The sequence below is a fragment of the Vanacampus margaritifer genome, chromosome 2 (assembly GCF_051991255.1).
Source record: "Vanacampus margaritifer isolate UIUO_Vmar chromosome 2, RoL_Vmar_1.0, whole genome shotgun sequence".
NCBI lineage: Eukaryota > Metazoa > Chordata > Actinopteri > Syngnathiformes > Syngnathidae > Vanacampus > Vanacampus margaritifer.
This window is the reverse complement of record NC_135433.1, coordinates 306,141-324,948: the sequence shown is the minus strand read 5'-3', so window position 1 is coordinate 324,948 and position 18,808 is coordinate 306,141. Positions and strand designations below refer to the sequence as shown.

Genomic DNA, 18,808 nt, shown 5'->3' with positions numbered 1-18,808 from the left:
CCTTAAAAAAATAAAAACCTTCCAAATGTCCAAGTGCGTTCACATAACCCAGAGTGAGCATCAAAGTAGGAGTGACTCCGACTTTGATGCTCACCCGAAATAAGATCATCTACGATGTTGTTAAAAGGACTTGAAAGTCCAAAGTGCAGGACTTGTGAGTGGCTTGAGACTTGTCAGTCTTGACTCGGGACTTGACGTCAAGGCTTGCTTGAGACTTGCAAAGCAACGACTTCCTACCACCTCTGCTAATACGTCGCATATTGTTGAACATTATTTTTGATCGTGATCTAATCATTTGGTGTCATAATCCGTCTTACATGCCATCATAATAGCTTTTAATTTAATTTTGGATTTCCTATACCTTTGTTCTGCCTCTTTCGTTTTAAAATGGATAAATAACCCATACAGAGTATTCCACGGATTACACGCACATTATTTCCTCTTATCACGAGATGATGTTGGAAGTTATCATATTGGTGTTCCTAATGAAATGACTGCTTCATATTTCCTTTCACTGGATGGATGGAAGTTTGTCATGACGTCGTTTTGAGATGAAAAACAAGCGAACCAAAAAAACAATCCTCCAACTTTTTTCCCTCCCAGCAATTTCGTCACAAAGACCAGGTGGCGTACAAAGAGTGACGTCATGGGCGAAAGCGTCTTTGATCGGGCGGGCGGCGGTTGGAGGTCAGCCGTTGGACGCTCGCTCGCCAGCGGGGCGGATGGACGGATGGACGGACGAGTGACTTTTGACTTCGGGACGTCACTCGCACTTTCGGCGCCGTTGCCTGCCGCTTTGAGGGATGACACCGAGCCCGCTCGGAGCGGCCAACGAACCAATGGCTGCCCGCCGAGTTTAGCTCATTTGCGCTCCATTGAGTTTAGCATCGTTTAGCTTAGCTTAGCTTCACGAGCTTTTGATCTTTCAGGTGAGTTCCGTCATCAAACGCACCTCGCGTCACTTCCTTGCAATCAACTTCAAAGGGCTTCTTTCAACTTCTGAGGACGCTTTCATCTCATTTCTTGTTGCCGTTCCAAAGTTGGATCTGTTTGTGATTAGGATCAATGCCAAAGTCAATGTATGTACTTGAAGTTCTTTTTCGAATGCCACAGACGCATTTGGTGCCAAGTCATGTGACAGTGTGACAAATGTAGCCCTTGTATGTTTTTATTTAACCGGAATGTTTCAGGTGAGGCCAATTGCAATACAGTGTGTTGCTTTTGCGCCAACTCGATGTTGTGGCGCTCCGTTGAAGGAGGGGAGGAGCTTCATTTTCACCTGCCGTGCTTTGCCGCCATCTTGTGGCATCTGTGGGTGGCCAGCAAAAAGATTTTTCGGCCTGTCAGTGCTCTCAGTTGCTGATGTTGAAGGGCCCACACTGCGCTCCTCCATCAAGTGTGCGCTTCATTTTGGTCCGTGTAGTATTTGAGAGTGCAAAAAATGGCAGAATTGGGACAGTGTGGGCAATGTCAGCAAGTTGTGCCACTGGTCGAGCAGCGGTTGTTGTTTTGGCACTTTTGCTGCTTAAAATGATAGCAGAACGGCAGAAAAGTAGTAGTCAAGTCAAAAGCCCGTTCAGTGGTTCTTATTTATCTGAAGCCCCTGCATGAGCTGCGCCACGTGCACGCGCAGAAGCTAGTTCAGTACGGCAACTGCACGAGGACAAAATATGTTGCTGGCATTAAAACCGTGAATATGAATGACACGTACACGGGATCAAATAAATGATACTCCAATACTTTGACTTGAAAAAGCTTCTTTTTTTGTTTTCTTTTGTAGGGGTGGCACGGCTCAGTGGTAGAGTGGCCGTCTCCCATCCGTGAGGTTGTGGGTTCGATCCGCACCCCTGGTGACCATGTCAAAGTGTCCTTGAGCAAGACCCTGAATTCCGATTTGCGGACTTGGCAGCGGCCGACCACTGGTGTGTGAATGGGTGAATGCGGGGAAGCAATAAAAAGGAAAAAGCTTTTTTTTCCCGGCACACAAATTGCCATCGAATGCCGCCATTTCCCGATCTTGGTCAAATCCACAATGAAATAAGGGTTAAACAAGTTTGCAAATGGGACGGGGCCACTTTGGACAACTGGGACACCCGACACCCTCGCACCCATCAATAGGATAGGAGTGCGAGTATTTGGAACAGGACCGAAATCAAGCGCCTCCCCAACAAAAAGTGCGGCAAAATGTTTTCCTCGGCACCAAGATGGATGACGGCTGAGAACCAGATTTGTCACGTGTAAGCGGAGCCGCCGTGTTGATATTTTCTTTGTTTGTTTTTTGGCAGGCCCACTTGGAACATTGCCGCCAGCCGCGCCATGAGCGGCCGAAGCCACAGAACCGGGTCAGAACTCACGCACGCACGCACACACGGCGCGCCATAGCTTCCCAACCTTTACTGTCTCAATTTGCAATGTGACAGGACGTGCTGCCAAAACCCAAAATAGCCTGAAACACGATGACATTGTCTCGGTGCACTTTGTGAGCGAAGTCGCACAAAGTTCAGCCTGCCTGTCGTCATACGTTGAATTGCATTTCAGGCAAAGGTGCAAATTCAATGTACTCCTTCATTTAACCAGATGAGAAACTCATTGAGATCAAAAATCTCTTTTCCAAGAGTGACCCGGCCACAGGGGCAACAAAAACACACAATTGAAGACAAACAACAATATATACGCATACACAAAATCCTCAACATCCTATCAATTAGGGATGTAACGATAATGGCAAAATCGTGATATCGCGATATTAAAACTGCCTCAATATATTGCCGTCGTCATGTCAACATATTAAAAGCTGCACATCTGTTCCAAAAGTCGGGTTTATTTAGCACCCTCTGGTGGCTAGTTTTTTTTTTTTTTTTTTTTGGTGCTGTTTCATTTTCACAAGGCATGTTTTAGCCCTTCTATGTTTAAAATCCTGGTCAGATGAAGGAAGGGGAACATCGTATGCTTGTGAAGCGAGTTCATTTGTGGGGGAGCTCAACGTGCGCGAGCGCCTCAATATGAAGTCTGGTTCGAGATTGCACAAAAAGCACAAGATTGGGACTTCCGGTCTGGCGGCGTGCGAAGAGGCTGGGTGTCACGGAAATTCTTGCCCCAAATTCTGCAAGTAAACGGAACCAAGCAACTTGGGCTGAGCCAGGCAGGCGGGCACTGAAAATCGCCCGCCGGCGTCTGCGCCGCCGTCTGCGCCGCCGTCTGCGCCGCCGTCTGCGCCGCCGTCTGCGCCGGCTGAGCGGGGGAAGGACGCGGCAAAACGGAAGCTTGAGTTCCCACAGACGAAGCTCCATCCAAATGCTAGCACAAGGACGGAGGTTGAAGCGAGCGGGAGCGTCCAAGAAGCAAAACGCTCCTCGCCAGCCCGTCCTCCGGGACATTAAGGAGCTGAAGACGGACTTTGCCAGCGAGTTTGATGGAGTTTTGACGGCCATCGGACGTCTAAGGAAAGAAATTGGTTTCCAAGGAGATCGGCTTTGCCGAAGCAGAGAACGCGTGGACAGCCTTGCGGCGAAGGTCCGACATGGGGGGAAACATTGAGGACCTCCAAGCAAGATCCAGAAGATCCAACCTAAGGCTGCTCCATCGAGCGGAGGGCGCCGAAGCCCGCGCTTTCCTTGAGACGCCGACTCGGCAGGTGCGAGGCCAGCTATTGAACCCCGGACCGAGAAGCCAGCCGGCCGCGCCTCCGACAACTCTGATCGTGACGTTCTTGAGCGCTCGTGACGAAATGCAGCTTCTGAAAGCGCTGCGGAAGCAAAAGCAAATCGTGTCCAAGGCCAGAACATTGCGCTTCTGTCCAGACCCGGCGGCAGCGACGCACGAGAAGCACAACGAGGCTTTCGATTCGGTGAAGCAGACGTTGCGCAACACGGGGATAAGAAATGGCGTTGGCTTCCCGGCCAAACTTGGACCGACGTGCAAGGACGTCCGTCACACACGCACCTTCCAAAAGCCGGACGACGTCATAAGTAAGATCCGAGACGGGCCGATTGACGGCGTCGGTCATGCGGACGGACGACGCGCCGACTGGGCAACGAAGACCAACAAGAAATGAAACAGAACTTTTTGGACCGGCCCGTTCATTGTTAGTTAATAAGCTTTTTTTGGATTCAAGATGAGCACGAATGTCAACCGAGGGCTGCGATGACCGATCGTCGTCGCGCGCCATCTTCTTTTGCTTGACTCGAGTTCTCGGTCCGGATTGGCTGACCTAAAGAAGCCGTTAGTTCACTTTCAGAGCATCAACAGAACTTCTCAGCATCGAAGCACATTTCGCTTACGGGTGCTTTGAAGGTTCCTCGTTTTCCTCCAATTGAAACACTTCAGCCATATTTGTACTTTTTGATGACGTTGCTTACACCGCCATGTCTTTAAACAACAACAAAATCTCTCATTTAAGTACAAGCATTTATGTGGGACGTTCTCCGAATTGGTTTTATTCATTGTTGGAGGCAAAAATGCAAATGTTGCAGGAAACGTCTTTCAACAATCCTTGTCCGAAGATCAGCACAATGGAAGTGAGCTGCAGCATCAAAAGCTCAAGCGGCGCGTTTTCGATGGAGGGAAACGCCAGCAACAATTCGAGCCTGGCCGATAAAACCACTTGAGATGGAACGATCCGTCAGCCGTCTTCAGAACAAGAACGCAAATCCTATCGTGATAAATGAGGAATTTCATACTTTTGATGACAAAAAAAGATAACATCTGAAATAGATGCTAGTTTGACAGGTTGTGGTTTGGATTTGTTTCTAAATGATATCAATTTCCGCATATTGAAGAAGAAGAGAGGTCATTGCTGGGGTCAAATTTGGAAGAGATTTCAGCAGCGAAAAAAAGTCTGAATCTGGACTTGATTCTGTCATATGGCGACATTTTGGGCTATCAAATCAATACATCCAAATCATCTTTAATGTTCCTTCATTTCTTATGTGTTTGTACAAGATTGAATTGGACGTGCAGTTGTTTTTTTACTTTGTTTAATGTTGATACTCCGCATCGACATATTCCGTATGCAAACATGTGTCACTTGCTTGTTTTTTTTAGTATTTCTATTTTGAAAAAAAATAAAGATATTGTTGGGGAAAAACGCACAATATTGTGTTTTGTTTTAGTATGAGCTCATTTTTTTTTTTACAATATTGTGACCTTTTTTTTTTACTCGCCAGCCTCCCCACAATATGGTGACAATTCGTGACCTTTATATCGTGCTAATATCGTTTCGTGATGTTTGGATATCGTTACATTCCTACTTTCAATACATTCCCACGAAGTCCAATGAGACCAAGAAGGACACGTCGTTTGTGGTCATTGTTGTGAAATGTCGCAAGCGAAGGTGCCGCTGCCGTTTACGCGTACGACGTGCCAACGTGCTCTGCTTGTGTTGTGTGTCGTTGCCGCGTGCCAGCGCCAAGCGATGTTGCTGCTGCTCACCGGCCAAAGACGAGCGCGGACGATTCACCAGAATCAGTCAAGTCAAGCCGGACTGGGCCAAAGAGGAGGCAAGTGCGCCCGCGCCGGCGGCTCCGTTCTGTTGCGTCCGCGGCCAAGAGATGAAAAATGGGACGGCTGTGGACCAAAAAAAGAAAAAAAAGAAGCCCAATTGAAAGGCTACGGGCTAATTGGTCAAATGCGTTTTGGAGCAATTTGAAATTGGAATGGAAGGAGAATGGAAAAATCCTTCTCGTAGTTTGCTATATGGCGGATCGGAAAAGTCGACCCTAGACCAGACCTGAAAAGTGGACATGTGCTTACATGTGATTGGTCAGTTGTCAACATGGCCACGCCCCGCTAGTGGCTGCGCATCAAGCTTATTTTAGTTCATGAAAAAACTGTTGGGGTTTGACTTTTCCTTGTTTGTCGAACTCTTTTCGAATGCCAAACACCTCCTTGCTGATCCCAAAATCAACCCTTGACAATTTTGTGCATAGAAAAAGCCCACACACCCTCGGGGGGGGTGTGGACTTTTTCTATCCCGAATGAGCTGTCTGGCGCTCGCAAGGGCGATAATGACGGCGACTTTTTGGCGGTCAGGGCGAGGCCTCGGCGGCCGAGTGGACGCAGGACAAGGCGAGCGTGGAGCCGGTGAAAGGCCCGTGGACGCTGGAGGAGGACAAGCGGGTGAGTGCGCGAGGCGAGGCGGGGCGGGGCGGGACGGGGCCAGGCGGGACGGGGCCAGGCGGGACGGGGCCAGGCGGGACGGGGCCAGGCGGGACGGGGCCGGGACGGGGCCAGGCGGGACGGGGCCAGGCCGGCGCGTGACGCTGCCGTGCGGCAGGTGGTGGAGTTGGTGCGCAAGTTCGGCAAGAAGCACTGGTCGCTGATCGCCAAGCACATGCGCAGCCGCAACGGGAAGCAGTGCCGCGAGCGCTGGCTCAACCACCTCAACCCCAAAGTCATCAAGAGCCGCTGGACGCCCGAGGAGGACCGCGTCATCTGCCAGGCGCAGCGCGTGCTGGGCAACCGCTGGGCCAACATTTCCAAGCTTCTGCCGGGCAGGTAGGCGTGCCGGGCGCACGCCGGGCCGGGTCCGAGCCGCCGCCTGCCCTGCGCCTGTGTCTCCTCAGACCGGACAACGCCATCAAGAACCGCTGGAACTCCTCCCTGAAGAGGAAGGTGCAGCGGGAGAGCGCCCGCCAGATGCTGCGGCGGCACCCCGACTCGGCCCCGCACCGCACCACCTCGTCCAGCTCCTCCGAGTCCAGCTCCTCCGACTCCACCTCCTCCTCCTCCTCCTCCTCCTCCTCTTCCTCCTCCTCCTCCTCCGCCGGACAGGTGGCCTTCAAGGCGGACGCGGCGGCCAAGGTGAGCGCGCAACCGAGCAAAGTTGCGGCGAGACCAACACAAAATGTTGCGCTTTTGCAATTCATCCAAATTCAATTACAATGTCAATGATGACACACAAATATTATAAAATGGGCATAATTGTAACAAAAAATGGGAGGTGTGACAGCATTCTGACAAGGAAGATGAAACGACTCAAAAATGTTGAAACTTGAAACTGAGAATTGTTGATCTTGAATTTTGCAAAATAAGTGGCTGAAGCCTTTTTTGGATCATTTGGATTTACTTGGGTCATTCTTTTGAATGAATGATTTATTTTCCCCCCCAAAAAATTGAAAGGGAAAAAATACCTTTTGAAACTGAAAAGTAAGAGAAAATATGCAACTGAAAAAAGAAGACCTCCAAAAAAGTCAAAGTAAATGAAAAGAATGACCAAAGTGAATCCAAATGAAATTGTTGTTGTTTTGAAACTTTTTCAGGTATAACAAAACAACAAATATACACTTGGTCATCAATTTCACATGACAGAAAAATAAAATCCAGCCATTGCAGGTCTTTTTATACAGCAATGCTTCAAGATGAACATTTTTGATTTACAAACGCAATCTATTTTTCCCAAAACAGAAGAAATGTTTACATTTTTTATTTGCGACCTGTTTGGAGTCAATTGTTGTTTTGCAAACGTTGTCGATGGTGTGTTTGAGCCCGCCCCCAAAATGCCTGAATCCGGGGACACGCCCAAAAGATGCGGACGTGGTCGGCCGTCCGTTCCTCCAGCAGCAGATTTTTGGAGTAAGAATCCAAAAAACACTTGCATGTCGTTTCAATACGTTTGGATAATGAGTCCAATTCAAGATCAACGCAAGCATTTTCAGTTTGAAGTTTTGTTTTTACAAAAAGCAATTGAACTCCATATTGTTGAGGCCCCGCCCGTTTTCGTGCGTCGCCGCAAGACTCGCGCATCTCAAGTGCCACGCGGCGTTTTCTTCCGATGGCGGATGAAGCCCGTCACGTGTCGCCGCAGGAACACCTGATGAGCAGCGAGATTCTCAACATGCTGACGGATTGGAGCCCCGCCCACAGCGGCGAGCACAAGGACCGGGCTGCCATCTTGTCCGTGTCGGAGGTAAGCGGACCAATGGCGGAGGGATGGATGTCGACTGCTGACAAATTTCCACTGTCGCTTGATTGCGATTCCATCGGAAGTCATCGCATCATTTTTTAAAAGGTCTCGTTAATCGAACTAAAAGCGCAGTTGATCTTTGAGTTCATTCAAACGGTCATTTTTGAGAAAAGCCATCATAAAGTTAAAAGGATAAACAGCTCAAATGAGTGCGAGTTTAACATTTGTGTCACTTATGCAGTTACAACGCGTCTCCACACACACATAAAAAAATCATCATATTGCTAAATTGTCGTCTTGTCCCTCTTTTGCACAATGTTGTTAAAGGGGAAGTCAACAATAATGTTCTATGCAACCCCACCAGTCTGCATACCATATTCTGCTTCACTCATTGGCTCCCCAAAACATATCCTTACTTTCTATTTTAAAAGTGTCCCAAAGACGTATTTATATGTTTTTTTTGTTTTGTTAATATGCTAGAGTAAATTCATATCACAGTATAAACTGCATCCCTTTTAAGGTAACGACATATATCACGCCACGGTATAGAATTGCTAAATCGATTTTTTTTTTTTAAACAATGAATACGTTTACTTTGGATAACATTTATTGTGCAAATCTCAAATCCAAATGATGCATATGCAGTATGGCCCGCTAGTTGTGATAGCGGGCGTGGTGAAGGAACTAAAAATGCATATTATTAGGGCTGCGGCTCTCGAAAATGTTGCTCATCAGATAACCTACTGAAAATTCGAGCCAATAATCGGGTAATGGATAGAAATATGGATTCTTGATTGGTTAAAGAACAATTATAAAATACAGAAGACAAAAAACACATTTGCATGTAATTTTTAGGCATAAAACTTTTTTCTTTTTCTTTTTTAAACTTACATTTAAACTGTACTAGCTACGCTATTTTTCCTCTCTGAATCTCTCCCCATAGATTTTGGTCTATGCGACGATAAATGACGTCAGAACCACAGTAGCGATTTAGCTAGCACGGCGAGCTAGCCGTTTGTAACAATCTGATCCAGTCAAACAGCCGGGAGTGAAGGGGCTTGCTTCGGTGAAAACGGCTGCCAGTCAATGAGTTAATAGTGCGTTGAGCAGCAAAATCCAGCCCTTTGTAGCAATATGATCAGAAGGCGGCCATTTTGTCACTTGCTATGGAGTCAAAATGACAACGCAGTCGCTCAGGTCTCGATAACAACCCAATCGCAGCTCATTTCCTTGAGCAACTGTGATGTCATCTTCAGTCGACGGCAAGTTGCAAAATGGCCGCCCTCTGAGGTGGATCAAAATGGCTGCATTTTGCTGCATCACTCGTATTCCACAAATGTCATGTTTAGATGAGTACGGTCACATGTAAGATGTTATTGTCAAGAAACGTTTAAGCTGGCCTTCAAGTTTGACACGGATGCGCGTCGTCGTTAGCGACGAGTCACAAATGACGTCAACGAAGCAAGTTAGTGGCTGAAAAGGGAAGAAAAATGTAAAAAAAAATAAAATCCCGTCCCGTGACTTGGAGTCCTTCCAAGTGTCAGGACGGCCCCCAAGGGGGGGTGCGGGAGTGCCCGTGCGGACCTCTTTGAGGGATGGCGCAACCTCGCTCGCTGCTAACCGGCGGCCCGCCAAGCCAACGCCGTCGTTTTGACAAACTTCCATGTTGAGCTCGTCGGCACATTGCAAACCTTCAGACTCCTTTTGGGTTTCAATTAGGAAATGTTGCGATGATCAGAATCAAGTGCGAGTGCGGCAAGTGCGCGGCGGCGGCGCATTGAAAGTGGGCGGGCGAGCTTGCGGCGAAAGCCAAAAAGGGAACGCGGCGGCCGCTGCAACGTTTGCAACTGTGGTTGAGTGTTTACGTTTCAGGATCATCCCATGAGCGGCGAGATTCTCAGCATGCTGAGCGAGTGGAGCCCCTCCCACACCGGCGAGAACAGGGACAGGGCCGCCATGTTGTCTCGCTCCGAGGTGAATCACCGTCCGCGGCGGCCGGACGCCCCTCCGGCCTGCCGGCCATTAACCCTCGCTGGGTTTGCGTCCAGCTGTTGAGTCTGGGCGGCGCGGAGACGTCCTTTGAGGACGAAATCCTGGCGGGCGGCGCGCAGCCGGCGGGGGGTCCCCGTGCGTCGCAAGGACGCGCGCCGGCGGATGACGGCGAACTCTTGTGCTTCCCCATGGTGGGGCAGGAAGTGTGGTGGTGCCTGCAGCCCGCGGACAACGCCGATGTCGGCGAAACGCTGAGGAGCAAAAGCGAGACCTTTGAGGTGAGCGCCGCACGCGCGCACAAATGCCAAAAACGGGAGCAGATGTCGGCCGGCGAATTTGTGGCGACTCACGGCGGCGATTGCCAAAGCAGGCTGCCGTGGGAAAGAAAGCGTTTCTCTTCATTTGGACTTGAGGGTGACACGGGAGTGCATTTTCACTCCCGGAGTGCATTTTCACTCCCGGAGTGCATTTTCACTCCCGGAGTGCATTTTCACTCCCGCTCACAGTCACAATTACTCCCACTTCGCGTACCGCTTCCATTTTGGAGGTCAACCGGATCATTAAAAAAAACACACACACACAAAGTGCGTCTTCCCAAACGGATATTGAACGAATCGCGCTCCTGTGAAGATTTGATCCTGTCCATTCCCAATCCCGGTTCAATTCACTCTGGGGAATACGAAACGATTTTGCTCGCCTTTCTTTTGAAGGGCGGGAGAGCAACGCCTTCGCTGCCGGATCTTCAGCAAAGTAAGAATGATTCCTACTTTTCACAACGAATGCTGCAAAAGGAAAGATTGGCTTTGTGGGTGTGCTTGGATTCACCGGCTTTCACTTTGGTGCTTGCCATTGCTATCGCTAGTGCTAGCTTGATTTTGTGAGGAATTGGGCTCTTTTACGGGGACATTCACTTGATGACATTCTTTGCGGGTTTTTGGTTGTGCGGCAAAAGGGAGGCGGCGTGCACTGCAACCTTCACCGTGGCTGACGGCGGCCCGCAACTTTACCCGAGTGGCAAATGTTGAGCTGCCGCACCGGAGGCCATGGGTACGAACCCCGCTCAAAGTAAAAAAAGATTGCGGGAGCAACTTCAAAAGAGAATCGTTTGTTTGTTTGTTTGTTTTTTGGATTTTCTACCCAATAGTTTGAATGTCTGCCATCTCGTATCTGATTATCAGGCTCAGTGTCCTCGTTTTTGGGAAATGAAAATATGGTCACCCCTAGGACAGCTTGAACACTTCCTTGCGTGTGCGTCTCAATTGGCGACTGCCTGCCTACCCGAACCGCCTCACTGATACCGACCTATTTACGGACACGGACATAGAAAGCAAAGTCCCGCTCGCAGCCCCGCCACTGCCGGCACCTTTGAAATGGCAGACGACATTGATGACTGCCGTCAGGTTACCGTCCAAATGTTTCGAATTTTTGATGGCAATTTTGTGAAATTGCGACTTTTATATCCATCGTTTCCATCAGCTCTGCTTTTGCGAATATGCGCCGTATTTGTGACATTTGGTGGTGTGACATGGACACGTTTGGTTCAACTCTCAAAGCTGTACAAACTTCACTGGAGTCTTGCAGGAGGAGCAAAGATGAAGAAGGAAGAAGTTTTATGGTCAACGAGGAGGTCTCGAAGGACTCTTCTGAGTTCCTGGAGTAACAGCATGCATTCACAAAGGTATCCAAGGAACGGTTGAAGGAACAAGGGGGAGGTGTTGAAGTAGAGAAGGAAGAATTCAAAAAGAGGAGGTGTTGAAGGAACAAAGAGATTACGTTGAAGACCAGGAAAAACCTGGAGGAGGTCCAAGGGGAGGAATCACAAGAACAAAGTGGAGACCTTCCAAGTAAGAACTAGATGTTGGGACCAAAAGGAACAATGAAGAGGTTCTGATGGAAAAGAGTTGCACTGACGTAGGAAGGAAGGGATGTTGAGGATCCGATGTAATGTGGAAGTATTGGAAGGACCGCGAAAGAAGTTGTGAGTGCTCGAGACAAGCAGGAGCAATCAAGACGTGATCCTGAGGGCAAAAGAGGTGTTGAAGGAACAAAGAGCAGCTCTTGCAGTAAGACGGAGATGTCGAGGAAATATGAAGAAGTTCGGAAGGAAAAGAGTTGTGCTGGAGGAGGGAGGAGGACATTTTGAGGACCAAATGTAAGGAGGTCGAGAAGGGATCTGAAAAATGATGTGACGGACAAGAAAGCATTGGGAGGGCACAATCCCGAAGGGAAAGAAAGAGGTGCTGAAGGAACAAAAAAGGAGATTTCCGGATTCAGGGGGAGGTCTTAGAGTGAGGAGGTGTTGAAGGAATAAAAGGAGTAAGAAGGAAGTAAATGCTCAATACAAGAAGGAACAATGCAGCGGTCCCAAAGTAACATGGAATGCTTTGAAGGAACAAGTAGGAAGTCTTGGAATGGGAAGCAGGACATGTTGAAGGAAACGGGACAAGGAAGAGGTCTTGAAGGTAAAGAGAAGAACAAGGTGGAGGTCTTGAAAAAGGGATGTGTTAAATAAAGTCTCTCATCGAGGACATTTTGGGGCAAGAAAAAGCTCGCTCTGGGGGAGGTGTTGAAGGAACAAGGAGGATGTCTTGGAGTAGAAAGGAAGACATATTACGCATAAGAAGAACAATGAAAATGGAAGTGTTTGAAGTACATCTTGAGAGAGATTTTGAGGACACAAAGGAGCTGTAGGGAAGGTGTTAAAGGAAGGAAGGACGTTGAAGGCAATCCGGAGGGAAGGCGGCACCTCGGGCTGACGCGGATTTTTCAATATCGGCAAACAGGAAATGACCAGGCCACAGAAGAAGATGATGACGACGACTGTCATCTTGGAATGAAGGCAAGAGCAGGCGGTGGCGAGGTCGGGAGGTAAGATGTCATGAGGACGCCTCAGCAAGTAAAACGCAGCACAAACAATCCTTACCTGTGACTAATGTTCTGATCGGTTTTACATGTGTCGCTAGCCATGCTAACTGTGAACGCATCGTATGTTAGCATGAAGCTAAACGGCCTTCATTCAGACCAAGCTACAGCGAGCAACTTTGAAATTGCCCGTTTTGAAGTCTCGCTGTTGAAAAGTAAAATGACTACAGAGTAATTTAGCATGTTATTAACGGAAGTACATTTTCAAAGCTAAATGACAACAAACGTTGCCAACTTTGTGCTTGTAAATTATGCTAGCATCTCTCAATTGGGGCTGCGCAAACAAGTTAGCTCGTCTTTCTACAGCCCATCAGCGGAATTGGCCTCATCTGGAGACGAAGGCTGCGTTAGCGACCAGCGTTAGCGACCAGCGTGCACTACGACCGTACGGAAACTCGGTGCGTTGCTCCAATTTGCCGTTAGTGAGCGTCCGACTTGGGACACTGCGCCGGTGCGTCGGCAAGTAAGAGATAGGAGCGTTACTAGCCAGACGTGAGCGTTGTGGCTTGATGGGGAGATGGAAACGTCATTCGCCATTCGTATGCCGTGGAAAACTCTCGTGTCAGTAAATTATGAACTTTTTGTTCCAAATGTTGACGATTTAGTGACGCGGTGAGGCTAGCTAACGTTGAAAACTGACTGCAATTTTAGAATCAGTCATTTCGGTTTGAAACCTCCCCAAAAACTCCCCAGTATAATGAAAACAATGTAAACAGAATTGTTTCGTCATGATCCTTTATACGACGGACGTGAAACGTCATCGCTAGTTGATGGAAAGACGACACGATTGACGGCTGCATGGCTAGTTAGTAGCGGCTAAACAGCTAGCTTGTGTGCTACTCGTTCAAATGATTTCATTGCCTTGTTTGTGACGCCGTAATGTCTTCAGGTTTCAGTTTGTCCCAATGTACAGTAATTACACTGAAAAAAACTGCTTGTCTTTATATGATCTTTTAATGTGAGGTTATACATCAATACAGTCCTACTTTTCTACATGATAAGCATGCATAAAAACGGTTTGGGGGCCAGAACGAATACTGTATTCATTTCAGATGGGTGGGGGGGGGGGGGGCGTGTGCGCGCGCGCGTGCGTGCGTACGTTGTAGGGGAGTGCTCGTCAGTGAAACTTGACGCCTCGCTGACGTCGAGTGTTTGCAACGACAGACGGCGGCGGCAGCCAATCGGCGCGCGCCGTCAACTGGCTCGACCAATGGGAGTTGTCGCGGGCGTCCGACTGCACTCAATGCGGGCCGTTTGTTCGGTTTGAGTACCGAGTGTGAGCCCCATCCCCCCACCCGCTAAACTACTGCGCCGAATGGCCCTTCTCATGTTCCGCTTGTAAAAATGGTTACTAACGTCGGTAAGCAGAAATCAGTGTTGTGTTTCATAAGAATGTTCACGAGCACACGATGTGTATGTATTTTTGTTTTATTTATTTGGGGGGGGGGGGCACTTGTCTCGCCGCATGTGTTGTGTCGAGGTCAAAAGTCTTCAACAAAAGAAGGAAACGAGGCCACGCGCTCGCTCGCCACGTTCACTTTAACCGCGTCTTGTTAACCTTGTTTGGAGCGACTCAAATGGCGTGCAGTCGCCGTTACGGCCGTCGAACGTTGTCGACGAGGGGGGGGAAGGAAAGGAAGGCGAAGAGAAAGAAGTGCGCCATTGTGACGAGGGAGCCTCAAGATGGCTGCCGGCCGATCAGGGGAGGGGCAAGCGAAGAGCTCAAATGGCGGCGGCGGCGCTCCGCTCCCGTTGTGTCTCTAACGACGCTTTTCTCTCGTGTTGCGACCCGATGACGACACGCGAGGACACGGCGCGATATACAAAACCCTCAACCGCCGTCAAACTCGGCGGACAAGTAAGACATTTTGCCGTCGCTCTCGCCAAATTATTTTCCCTCCGCCTGAGTGGGCGGTACGAGCAGGTCGCAAGACGCCGCCTCATTGGTCCAGACGTGCATCAATCAATCAAATGGTGACGTATGGAAACCGTCCGTCAATTTTTCTGCGTAAATCGACGCCGACGGGATCGTTTCGCCTTCCCGGTGGAGCTGGCCACCACTTTGTGCGCTCCAGTCGCTCGTAATGCCAATTTAGAGGCGAAAACCGCCGAGCATCTGCACGGGCGGGAGGGGGCGTGGCCTGCGGGATTCGTAATTCGAGCAGTTGTTGGAGTGGAAAAGAGCGCTGGAGCGACGGCAGCCAATCGGCGAGAGCCGAGCCGCCCTCGGCCCCGCCCACTAGCCTATATCAACCACTCGGCTGCCAGCTTGCTCGGCCATTGGCACAATAACACACCGAACGCCGTCGCCGAGGAATTACTTTTGTTCGTCGTCTTTAATTTACTCACCTAAACAATGGCAGACGCCAAAGTTGACTCCGCGTCGGAGCTCTCAGCCAAGGTAAGAAGACGACGAGCGATTTCTTGTCACGGGTGCGTGCTCTGCTCGCTAAGCCGCTCACCTCCGCAAAGCTGCGCGGGCTCACGCGGCACTTTTCCCCCCTTACAAAAATAACAACAAAAAAAGCATTTAATTGCGAAACGAATCACAGGTCGCGTGCGCGCTCGCCGGCTTCCGAAGAGGCGAGGAACAAACAAGCATCTCGGCCGCTTCCAGATGTCACTCGAACGACGCCAGCTCAGCCTCATTGTCTGCCTCCTGCGATCGTCTTTGTTTATACAAGCCGCTCGGTTCCGCTCTCAGAAGAATCGGCGGGCGAGCGACCCGCGCCGGGGTCCGAGCGAGCGGCCGGGATCTTCTTTCGCGCTGGAAAAATGTTGTCGCGGGGCGCCCAGCGGCTCTCCGCGTTCTCTTCGCACGGTTCCGGTTCCGAAAGTTGCTTTGAATGGAGGCTTCCGACCCGCTGCTTGTTGCCGGACTCGGATTCGCTCGCTGGCGTTCGTTTCTCGCCGCTTCCGCGTCTCCCCGGGAAGCTTAAACATTGATTTTATTTGTGTGTGTGCGTGTGTGTATTCTTGCTTTTAAAAGGCGGGCAATGCGGAGCACTTCGGTGCGTGCGCGGAGGTGTGATGCGTCGTGCGCGCGCTTCGTGTTGGCTTCACAACCTGCTCAAGTTGAGCGCTGCGTGCACGCGCGCAAAGGGATCATGAAGGAAGCTGGACTTTTTCAAAAAGTGATTTTTGTTCGTTTCGTTCCGCCTTTTAAGAGCTCATCGGATCACATTTTGTCGGAAATGAACCAAAATCGATTTGAGATTTTTTTTTCCTTTTCTTTTCTTGATTTATTTATTTAGATTGAGGAACGAGCGGGAGTTTTCCGGTGTGATGTCGGCCATGTGTCTTCTTCTATTGTCCTCCGTTACACGCCCCCCCCCCCCCCCCCACACACACACACACACACACACTCAATTTGCACTCACCCCCTTTCCTTCTAAAAACACGTCACTTCTCCCCTCCCCCTTGGCGCCTCTTCATCTGGTTTTCAATGGCGCGTTGCATCCTGGGTGACGCAGTTCCTCTCCCGGGCGTGTCTGATGGCAGATGGCGGCTGACGCACTACAATATCCACAATGCTCAAAGTATCCCCAAACAGAGACCCGAAGAGAGGCGGCGGCGGCGGGACAACAGGAAGCTTAGATTAGAAAATTTTTGATTTTTGACAAATGTTTATTTTTTTCAGGAATTGAAGGAGAAGAAGCTTGTCGAGGAGAAGGAAAATGGCAAAGATGCCGCCACCAATGGAAAGGTGACGTGATCTGCTCACAGTCACTTTCATCAAACAAAAACACCAAAAAGTGCCCCAACAAAATAAGAGTTTGCTTATTGATGTCATTAATTACGTCGAAAGGGGGAAATTAAAAGAAAGAAAATGCATGACATTCTAAGTGTTTTTGTTTTTTTAACTTTAGTTCTTTCAATTATTTAGATGGTGGCAAAGCACTACTTGTGTCCACATAGTTCCTTGACACCATCATGGCTATTATGGACACTATAGATGTAAAAGGTCATGACCTAATAAAACCCAATTTCAACATTGTTTCTTGGCAATAAGCTGCCATAAGAGGGCGCCAAAGCGCTGTTTTCAAAATGATACAGCCACAGAAATGGATGAGTTTTTCAGCAAATGACAGGAAATGTTGAAAATGGCGGGAAGTTCATTTGAACGTGTGATTTTTAACACTTGGAAAGAGAAGAAATGAAAGCAGGTGCCAATAAAAGGTTTGTACTGTTTAGGAGAACGAGGAGAACGGCGAGCCCGAGATCGACGAGGAAGACGACGAGGTGGACGAGGAGGACGAGGAAGACGACGTAGAAGGTGACGGAGGCGCGTCCCTCAATTTTTCATTCCCGCCAATGCAAGTGCTGACCGACCGCCGCCATTGTTTTGGCGCAGGTGACGAGGAAGACGAGGAGGACGACGAAGACGAGCTGGAGGGCGGCACGAAGAGGGCGGCCGATGATGATGATGACGAAGATGACGACGAGGTGATTCATTTTTTTTCTTCTTCAAGAAGTCACAACCACAAGATGAGCTGAAACGTGACGAGTACAACAAAGAGTTTAAAAAAAAAACCAGAAAGCTGTCAACTTTTGAAAAGCAAAGCAATTGAAAAGACGTCATCATGTGTTTATTGCGGCGTGGACGGGACGGAAAATGTCCCATTGTGCCGCCGTCACGCATCGAGCGGCCAAATTCACCGAATGGCGTGTGGGTGCGTTTTTGTGTCCGCCAGGACGACGTGGAGACCAAGAAGCAGAAAACCGATGATGACGATTGATGGCGGCGGCTTCCCGCGGCGGCGCCGGGCCGCTTCCTGTGGTTCGGCTCAGGGGGCGGGGCCGGAGGAGCGCTCATCCAAACGAAAGGAAAGGAAAGAAAGAAAATGTGGTCATTAGCCAGTAGATTTCAACGCCCGCCTAAGCCCGCCCGCCATCCGCCCGCCATCCGCCATCCTCACGCACAATCCGGCCTCCTCCACCGCAACGACGACCACGACGGCAACAGCGACGGAAGAATTAGTTTGTATTTTTATTTACATTTTCTATTTTTGTACATATTGTTGGTAAGGAGGCAGACGGGTCCTCAGCACATCTTTGAGCGTGTGACACCCAAACAAACGTCTTGATGGCCGTTGAACATTCCAGTCAATTGCATTTCATGTTCCTACTTGAGCTGTACCATAAAAACGACGACTTGTTGCTTGCTTGCTTGCTCGGAGGGAGGAAGGCCAAAGAAAAGAAGAGCCGCTTTCTTTCTTTTCTTCTTCTTTCTGCTTGTTTTCCGGCCGCCTCTTTTGGTGTACGTGCGAAGTTTGTTGTTTGACAATAAACCCCACTTTTATTTTGTGACTTCTACTTTGCTGAGTCGTCGGCTTCTTCTTGCAAACCTGAGAAGCAATCGGTCGTTGAAAGAACGTTCCAAATTCTTTTGACAAAACGAAAGCCATAATGATGCCAAATGGAGGAGGAGCTAAATAAGAAAGGGACCTTTTTGCACGTCGTTTTGATCACATGGTGTCAAGCGCGCCATTTCACGAGCTGCCCCAGAAACGGAAATCGCGTCTCACCCTCGATCGGCCTCACCAAAATCTCCGCCAAAGTTTCACATTGTCGTGTGCAATAAATAACCTTGACATTTTGCTGTCAATTATTTTGGGCTTCCACTTTTCTTTTTTGCAATCATTGAACAAACTAGTAATTCATCAATTTGTTGCGTAATGCCATGAGAAGATTAAACATTGATTTGGTTTTGCTGTCAAAACCACCCAATGAAGGAAGCCGGTGTACCAGAAGGCGCAACATTTAAAAGCCAAGTCAAGAAATGCGAAATGGCAACAAAGAAGAATTTTGAAAAGATGACCAAAATGCCTTGAAATATGTTTTTTTTTTTTTTGTCTTTTTTAGAGAAGGCCTGATCAATTAATTGGTCAATGATGGTTTGGCTGATCACTTTAACCTCCGTGTCCTCTAATTGTTTACAGCTGTGTATTATACAACGCTGCTCTGTATAATATATTTCCTACACAGAAA

At 48.9% G+C, this 18,808-nt stretch overlaps 1 protein-coding gene across 5 annotated transcripts; it reads left to right on the top strand.

The window, feature by feature from the left end:
- The first annotated feature begins 656 nt into the window (after positions 1–656).
- Positions 657–18,133, top strand: LOC144042817 (uncharacterized). Of its 5 annotated transcripts, none has more exons than XM_077555820.1 (14): positions 657–929; positions 1,781–1,922; positions 2,286–2,342; positions 5,405–5,498; positions 6,031–6,205; positions 6,247–6,495; positions 6,564–6,801; positions 7,805–7,906; positions 9,776–9,877; positions 9,952–10,173; positions 16,458–16,523; positions 17,012–17,093; positions 17,172–17,263; positions 17,512–18,133. In XM_077555820.1, exons 4-14 carry the CDS (start codon positions 5,414–5,416, stop codon positions 17,554–17,556), a joined length of 1,458 nt encoding a protein of 485 aa, XP_077411946.1. In that variant the 5' UTR covers positions 657–929; positions 1,781–1,922; positions 2,286–2,342; positions 5,405–5,413; the 3' UTR covers positions 17,557–18,133. The 5 variants fall into 5 exon arrangements, with proteins under 5 accessions (XP_077411946.1, XP_077411949.1, XP_077411945.1 ...); XM_077555822.1 differs by having other exon boundaries at positions 658–929; positions 6,031–6,117; positions 6,275–6,495; XM_077555823.1 differs by lacking the exon at positions 1,781–1,922 and having other exon boundaries at positions 6,031–6,117; positions 6,275–6,495; positions 7,785–7,906.
- Positions 18,134–18,808: the final 675 nt, after the last annotated feature.